An 8,078-nucleotide genomic window follows, 5' to 3' on the forward strand; every position below is an offset into this window, starting at 1 on the left:
ATACACACACACACAACCAACAGACTCAGAAAATATTGAGAGAATATTTGTGTAGTCAAAAGCAAACTGACTCTACATGTTGAGTTTTCACAAACTCACTATGCATTTTGTTATGACAATCTTTCAGCTTTATTGTAAAAAAACAAGTTAGAATATGAAAAACAACACAAGCCCTGTCTTCTTTAACAAGAAGGGGCAATAACAAGAACATTCCTAACATGTACAGTCATCAGCTTCAAATCCAGGAAATATGTCAGCATGTCGGTGACCATTTCTCCATATTAACTCACTCTTACAAAAAGGAGAGAAAAATACATGAAACATTTCTTTAGTGTACAAATTTAAGAGAAAATGGTTTTTAGGCAGCAAAAATCTACAGTTACAAAAATGTTAGGCAATTTGAACACTCTGCCTCACAAAGGTCTTTATAGATGCAGAGGACTGAGTGTGTTTTATCTTTTAAAATTCTACGATATTGCAGTTTGGGTTTTTAGCCGTTGTTTTCTCCAGAGCTCTGCAAGGGAGGCAGCTTTTCCCCTTTAAATCTAAGCAAATGTTTTTGCCCCCCTGAGTAAAGTCCAGGGGGATCAATAGGTCTTCAGGAGCCAGTTTTAGATGGGAGGACATTACTCTCAAAGTGTCCCTGATTCGTTATATTCCCTGCTGGGAAATATCTGGCCACGACAAAGGAAGAGCCGTCTGACGCTGTGGCCTTTCCCACACCAAACTTCTTGGTGCTCTTCCACACCATTGCAGTGAAATGACCTGAAGGTGACACACAAAGTCAAAAGAAAACACAGGAACACGCAGCAAGAGTGAAAAACATTTTTGTTTGAAAATTGCTGCAGCTGTGCAATCAGGCACTCAAGTTCCCCCCAAACATTTATAAAAGGGGGGGAATTTTCTTTCCAGCATCACTCAGTCTCCCTTCCCTCTTCCAGTTCTTATCCCGTCTTTCTCTTACAGGAAATGTAACATGAATATTTGTGAATCACTGCAGTGGCTAAGACTGATCTACTCTGTGTTATTAAGTTCCACTGCGCTTGAAGATACAGGAGACTGTGTGTCGGAATTAATGCAGACTAAGACATGAGGCATGCGCGTCTGTCGTCTATAAATATGACAGTGACTTTCCCCTCAGTTTCCCATTGGAGGGACACCAAGTCACACACTGACATTAGCTCGAAAATAACAACCAGCCACCCCAACGCCTGCACAAGTGTGACAGCGAGAGAAAGCGAAAGTGACAACATGTAAACACAAAACGACATCGCGGGCAAAGAAGCTGTTGACAAACTGAGAGAGAAAAGAAAAGATGAGATGAGACAAAACATTAGAAGAGTGTGAATCTCACCAGTGCCAAAGGAGAATCCAGGGTGGCTGAAGTTGTACTGTTTGACTTCTTCATACCAGCGATCTGCCACATCCTTCCCTGCATCAGCAATAAATAAAATTTAAAAAAGACATCATCAGTCTAGAGGCCAAGCAGATTAATATTGCATTATTAAAATGCAAGAGAACTTAATATGGATGTCATTTGGAGCAAATTCCTCTTGGTCTCGTGGGGCTTATGTTGATACTTTTTTGTCAGTAATTACTGGGCTGTTTTATCAATATTTGTCCTGTGCTGACATTTTTCTGCAGTGAGTCATAGTGTCTGAAGTGGAGGGGAAATAGAGTCCAGCTGTTCAGCTGCACCAACTGGCAGTCAGAACAGAGCATTTACTTTAGGTCCTACATTCAGATCCTGCCGTCTTGTTTTTTTTTTTTTTTTTTTTTTTAACCAAGGGGAGAATAATCAAATGCATAGATTTAACTTAATCATGCTCCAAAGCTTAAACATATGTGTGATGTTTTAAAAATTAGGTGTTACTTGTCTTTACCCGTTTGGTCATAAGAAGCCCATGCCAGGTTTTCTCCACAGCTCCCCCTGCTGGACTCCACACTGTGCTTCAGGATTCTTGTGCTAGCCAGACTTTCAGCATAACTAGAAAGAAAAGAGAATTTAGTCTTTTTTTAATGCACTTTTTAAAAAAAGAGAAAAGACTGAAGTTCATTAAGCTTAGCAACAGAAAACATAATTGCCACAAACGTTTTGTGACAAAACAGTTTGTGCCACAAAAAAAAATTTTTTTTTAGGTAAAAAGAAAAAAAAAAAAAACACAAATGAGAGTCTTATTTTTTTCATGTTGTTTGATTGTCTTCTGAGAGGTACCCGCCTCCTTCCCTACGGGTTCAATAAAAAATATTCAAATTTGCCAGTGGCATGAATAATCTCGGGCTCATTAATCGTATTATATTTTGAACTTTTGAAAAAAAAAAAAAAAACAAAACAACAAAAAAAAAACATGATGAATGAACAGGATCTAGTTCATGCTCAGGTTATTGAACTTAATTCAGAATATTTAGGTGATGAATTGTGAACATGATTTTTGTTTTCTTTCGCATAAAGGGTCTGTATTTGAACTAGTTCTTGTGAAAGAAGAACTTGAAAACATTTTACTCAAGAGAATAGATCATCCCTAAGTTTACTTGGTGCTACTGATTTAATAAAAGTGACTGAAATGCAGTTTAATTAACTGTCATTTGAACATCTTAATGTAGCTGCAGTCGAATTATCAATATCACTTGTAATCAGAAACACATATTAGATACATTAAGTTTGTATCTAATATGCTTTTGTTCACCGCAGAACTTTGGTGATGACTGATAAACATAAACCTTTTCTCTTTAGCTTTGTAATTTAATCTGCGTGTGTGTGTGCGTGCGTGTGTGCTGCATCTCACCGAGCAGCCTCTCTGCTCAGTTTGCTGCTCAGCTTTAGTGGAGGAGCCTGGTGCTTCTTCCTGTACTCGTTGTGGCACTGCAGCACCTCCTCAGCAAATTGTTTGGAGGCTGAGAGACGGAGACGGGTCAGAGAGAGGGGAACGGTTAGACGTCTGATGACGGCAGGAATGTAACGATACAGCAGGGAGACTCATGCGTGACCTCAGAGCTGTGATGTTGAGACTGAATGACCTCACATTGTGAGTAAGAAAACGTCTGCTGGATCATCCCCCTCAACCCGCTGTCACCCCCTTCTCCACAAGGCTACTCAGTGCCTATCACTCACTGGCCTTTTCATGAGTCTCACAATCTCCAGTGCTTACACAATAGGTACATTCAAATATTTACACAGACTAAAACAGAAGGACAGATCCTGCTGTTGTTGTCTAGGAATCTAACGAGAATTAAAGTAATCAAAGTGTGCCAGATTAAGAACAGAGAAACAGCTTTTAGTAGTGTTTTTTTTTTTGTTTTTTTTTTACAGTTCAATATATGTTTTGTACAACATTATGACGAGGCTTCAACACCAACAAACTGTCGAGATCACACAAGTGATTTTTCTGTCTTGGAAATTTGTAAGTCAGTGGTGGGGGAGAAAAAAAAAAGATTTGTGTTACAACCGTCAGACTGCAGTCTCCACTTACCAGATTTTCCCATGGTGCTGAATCACTCAGTCCTCAGTGAGATTAATAGTGCAGAGTGAAGTCATCCTGTTCTGTGCCTGCTCTTCTATCCAATTTGCTTTCGCTCTCCTCCTGGTGCTGGACCTTTAAAGCCGACCCTCTGAAATAGCTACCAATCCATTTGTTTCAAGCCTTTCTTGTCTCTCACACTTTCAGTCTTCATGTTGCAGAAAGTTTGTAGTTCCTGTTTAGAAATTCCGCTTGTTGCAATGATCATTGCACAACATTCGCTCTAAATCAGCATTTTACCTCACTCAGCATAACCTGGAACTCCTTCCTTCTAGCCAAGCGGTCCAGTATCTACATGTCATCAGCTATCTTTATGGCCCAGAGGAGAACCCACCCACCCCCTTTCATTTCTGCAAATGAAAGAGGAGGCCCTTCAGTCATTGATGACATCATCTTTACGAGACAGACTCTCTCTTTAAGCTTGGTTTCCCTACCTACGGGGGAGGGAGTGCCCCAGTCATGGCAGCTGTGGCCTGAACCACATGGCCATTCATTTAATTTTCACTGCAATGATGCAGCGTTGTGCTGGATAGTAACAGTGGGAACAAAGAAGTAGCTTCTCTTCTGCTGCTCGGTTTTCAGGTTCTTCGCCATCGTGTTTGCATTACTAAGTAATCAACAACATTCTCAAATAAGAGTGACAACCTAATTTTGACTCTATATATAAAAAAGCTGTGACTGAGCTACTTGCCGACTGGATCTGACATTCAAGAAGGAAATGAATCACTATCAATCCTACTGCAGAGCAGGATGAGACTATTTGTTTTGTCTGTATGAGGTATGCAACCTCGCGAGGATAAATGACATTCCCAAGATCAATATAAAAAAAGGACAGTGACAAATCAGAACTGAATATATTATTCACGTGACATCTCATTACTCAGATCTGCTAAAACTGTCTTTATGCACTTTTTGTAACAGTTGAGACTTATGTAAATAATCAATATTAAAATAATACACAACCTCTTAAATTTCAAGATGACTAAGCTCTTATGTGAACCAAACACAGATGAGCTGCACACCCATGTCAGCAGTCAGTGGTTTTAACAACAACAAAAAGCAGCTTGAAGCTTTTAACAGTCTGTGAAATTTTCAGTTTAACAACAATATCAAAAACAAATTGGTGGTTCACCCCAAGGATGAAACACTCAAGAACAAATTGTGCTGAACAGTTTGGAGCAAAGAATGCAGAGCACTAAAACGCAAATGGAGCGACAGCTGCACAAATGGATGGAAGAAAACAAACCAGATCATTTAAACAAGAGTAATTGGTTAATGAGCATCCTAAAGACAAGGGATGCTCTTCTTCACTTAAAAGACAAGGAAAATAAACCCATGTGGTGGGTGCAGGCCTGAATACCCTCCCACTAGTAGAATAAAGAACTTATTTTATTAGAATTCATATGATAACATGGAGCAGGCTGAAAGACCCCCAGATCTAAAATGTTTGATCTGGGAATGAAGCAGTTTATAACCCTATATGCTTGATTTTGCACTTTGTTTTCATTTTTTGAGCCTATGCCAGGTCAGTAAATGCAACACAGCCCTGGAGACAACGTTAGTATCGTAAATAAATTTTATAGGTTCTATCATGTTCTGTTGTTGTGGTTACGGCTCTTGCAGCTCACTGCATGCGCACTGCAAAGCGCTGTCTTTGCGAGAGCCAGAGGCTGAAAACGACACGGTTCTTCAGTTAGAACTCAGCTGGCATTGCAACTTACCCGTCACTGGAGGGAGTAAAATTCATGAAAGAGATTCTTTTCTTGTTGCGTATCTTCACATACCCACACACCTGCATCACACCGGAAGGCAGAAGCATGTCAGAAACCAGTCTTCAAAGGGTTGCAAAGTCATTTCTAAGGCTTTTGGGCTCCAGTGATTCACAGTGAGAGTCATTATTCACAAATAGGGAAAGAACAAAACAAGGATGGACCATCACAGGACTGCCAGCATGACGAAATTACCATGAGAGCACATTGACAACATCCTGGAGGTCACTCAAGATCTCACTTGCCTGAACTAAGGTCATTATTCCAACACCAAGAAAGAGACTCAGCAAAATAGCATCTACAGGAGGGAAAAACCAAAACGGATTTTAAAAAAAGCTTAAGATTAAAGAGAAAAAATAATCTTGCAAAAAATATCTTGCTGATCCTCAAAGATTATTGTTAAGAGTTAAAATAGATCTTTTGGGAAGCTCCCCGTTACATCTGATAGTAATAGCATTTTAGAGCAATAACATAATTCAACAGGCAAACATTGTAGTGGTATTGTGATGGTTTAGGGTTACCATGCTGCTTTACAGACTGAAAATCTTGCAGTAATTTCTTGAGCAGGAAATTTGGAGAAAGTCTTGGGAAAGAATGCTGAGCAATCAGTTTGGGACCCAGACACAAATTGCTCTGAACCACTGAAAAAATAAAAACTTTGGAGTGGTCCAATCAATGCCTGGACTTAAATGTAATTAGCATGACAGCGGGAAGTTAAACAGGCTGCTAATGCTCAAGCTGCCCATAATGTGGCTGTTGAAATGAAGGCTCTTACCTTTTCACACAAAACCAAGTTGATACGGATAGCTTCCTCTCTCTCTATAGATAAAAATCATGGTTTTAAAACTGGTTTTTGTATTGCGAGTAATATTTGTTTAATGATCTAAAACAATTAAGTGAAGGATATGATTTTTGACTCTTCGTCCAGGTTTCTTACTCTTCACCTCACATTTTGGCCTCATTCTGAATCGGAAGCATTCCACTAGTGACAAAAAACGTTAAAGTACCATAAAATATTAAATATGGATATGTTCTAATCTACTTTTGATGTTTGAGTTTGACATATTACCTTCAGATATGTACAATGTCCGTGGCACTTTCTCACGACTATTTAAGATGAGTAAGGTAGCGACAGAACACTGAAATGCATTAAAAATAATGTTCTTTGTAAGTGTTGCAGTAGTTTTCTCCAACTTCATTGTCAATAAACACGTGCTGGATAAGACTAAAGCAGGTTCGTTCCTGTTGTTCAGTGAGGCTCACTTAAAAATAATATCGCAGTTCTGGTTCTTCTTCCTTTTTATTATTGGTAATTGCAAACAACTTCTAGGTGCATACCGCCACCTACTGTACATCAGTGTGTTACACACTCTGCGTCTAGACAGCTTTTTGACTTTCAGCTTTAGTTGTTCAGGACTGAAATCTTGTTGCTCAAGTGCAGCACCCAGTGGTTTTAGAATGAACTGCAATACAATAGGTAGCTAGTTAAGCCATTAGCCTGAGGGCAAACTAATGGCTTAACTAGTGTCCATTTAATTCATTTTGAGACCACAACCAACAATCGGCTTAACTTCCAATGAATTACGTCTATCACTTTAAATGAGGTAAATATTTATGCAATCATTTATTTTATGCTACATGTTTTTTTTAATTGTCATTATTTTTGAATAGCTATGTATTTTTTTCTGGTTAACTTTGTCAAAAATAAACACATTTTGTTGATCATGATTGATTTCTAAAAACTAAAAGGAAAAGACATCCAAGGAGGTGAGTACCTTTTACAGGCACCGTTGTAAAAAAACAACACAAAACAAATGAACATGTATTTTTATTCTTCTGATTGGAAGCTGATATTTTTGTTACTGATATGTCTACTTTGTTTTCAATACATAATCACAACTCATAGTATTGTTCTCAAGTGAAACATCAAACTTGTCTTGGTATTTTGATCATGTGGCTTCAAGAATGTGAACCAGTGTGAGCCAACATCACAAAGCATGTATGAGCTGTTGCTGTGTCTTTATTTCCTTTTGGCAGTTTTCTTGTCCTGGCGGCTGATGTGGGGGTTCACGCTGTGAATACAATAAGTCATAATCTCAGCGACAGCCTCAAAAATGAGTCATCCATTAAACCGCATGTAGATTTTCAGCGTAGGCATCAGGCTTAAAGTATGGTCCTCCTCCGATACAGTAGAACCAAATCGTGGATAATTGATGTGTCAATCATTGTGTTAATTCATGCAAGCACCAGTCTGGGTGCAAACTAATATCTAATTATGAGGGGTGAGGGGCCGTTTAGGACAAAATCTATGTTTTGTGTCTCACACACTACAAGAAACTCACGCACACTCAAAAAAACATCACGCACACTCTAAAAAACATCACGCACACTCAAAAAAACATCACGCACACTCAAAAAAACATCACGCACACTCTAAAAAACATCACGCACACTCTAAAAAACATCACGCACACTCTAAAGAACATCACGCACACTCCAAAAAAACATCACGCACACGCTAAAAAACATCACGCACACTCTAAAAAACATCACGCACACTCAAAAAAACATCACGCACACTCCAAAAAAACATCACGCACACTCTAAAAAACATCACGCACACTCCAAAAAAACATCACGCACACTCTAAAAAACATCACGCACACTCCAAAAAAACATCACGCACACTCAAAAAAACATCACGCACACTCAAAAAATACTCAAATTGCGTGTGCGTGATGTTTTTTTGAGTGTGCGTGATGTTTTTTTGAGTGTGCGTGATGTTTTTTTG

At 38.9% G+C, this 8,078-nt stretch overlaps 1 protein-coding gene across 2 annotated transcripts; it reads right to left on the minus strand.

The window, feature by feature from the left end:
* Window positions 1-25: 25 nt before the first annotated feature.
* Window positions 26-6,530, minus strand: glipr2l (GLI pathogenesis-related 2, like). Of its 2 annotated transcripts, none has more exons than XM_008432604.2 (7): window positions 6,357-6,530; window positions 5,240-5,310; window positions 3,471-3,693; window positions 2,787-2,895; window positions 1,884-1,987; window positions 1,355-1,432; window positions 26-765 (listed from the first exon to the last, which is right to left on the minus strand). In XM_008432604.2, exons 3-7 carry the CDS (start codon window positions 3,481-3,483, stop codon window positions 599-601), a joined length of 471 nt encoding a protein of 156 aa, XP_008430826.1. In that variant the 5' UTR covers window positions 3,484-3,693; window positions 5,240-5,310; window positions 6,357-6,530; the 3' UTR covers window positions 26-598. The 2 variants fall into 2 exon arrangements, with proteins under 2 accessions (XP_008430826.1, XP_017164768.1); XM_017309279.1 differs by lacking the exon at window positions 6,357-6,530 and adding an exon at window positions 6,063-6,175.
* Window positions 6,531-8,078: the final 1,548 nt, after the last annotated feature.

Source organism: Poecilia reticulata, linkage group LG16, assembly GCF_000633615.1.
Source record: "Poecilia reticulata strain Guanapo linkage group LG16, Guppy_female_1.0+MT, whole genome shotgun sequence".
Lineage (NCBI taxonomy): Eukaryota > Metazoa > Chordata > Actinopteri > Cyprinodontiformes > Poeciliidae > Poecilia > Poecilia reticulata.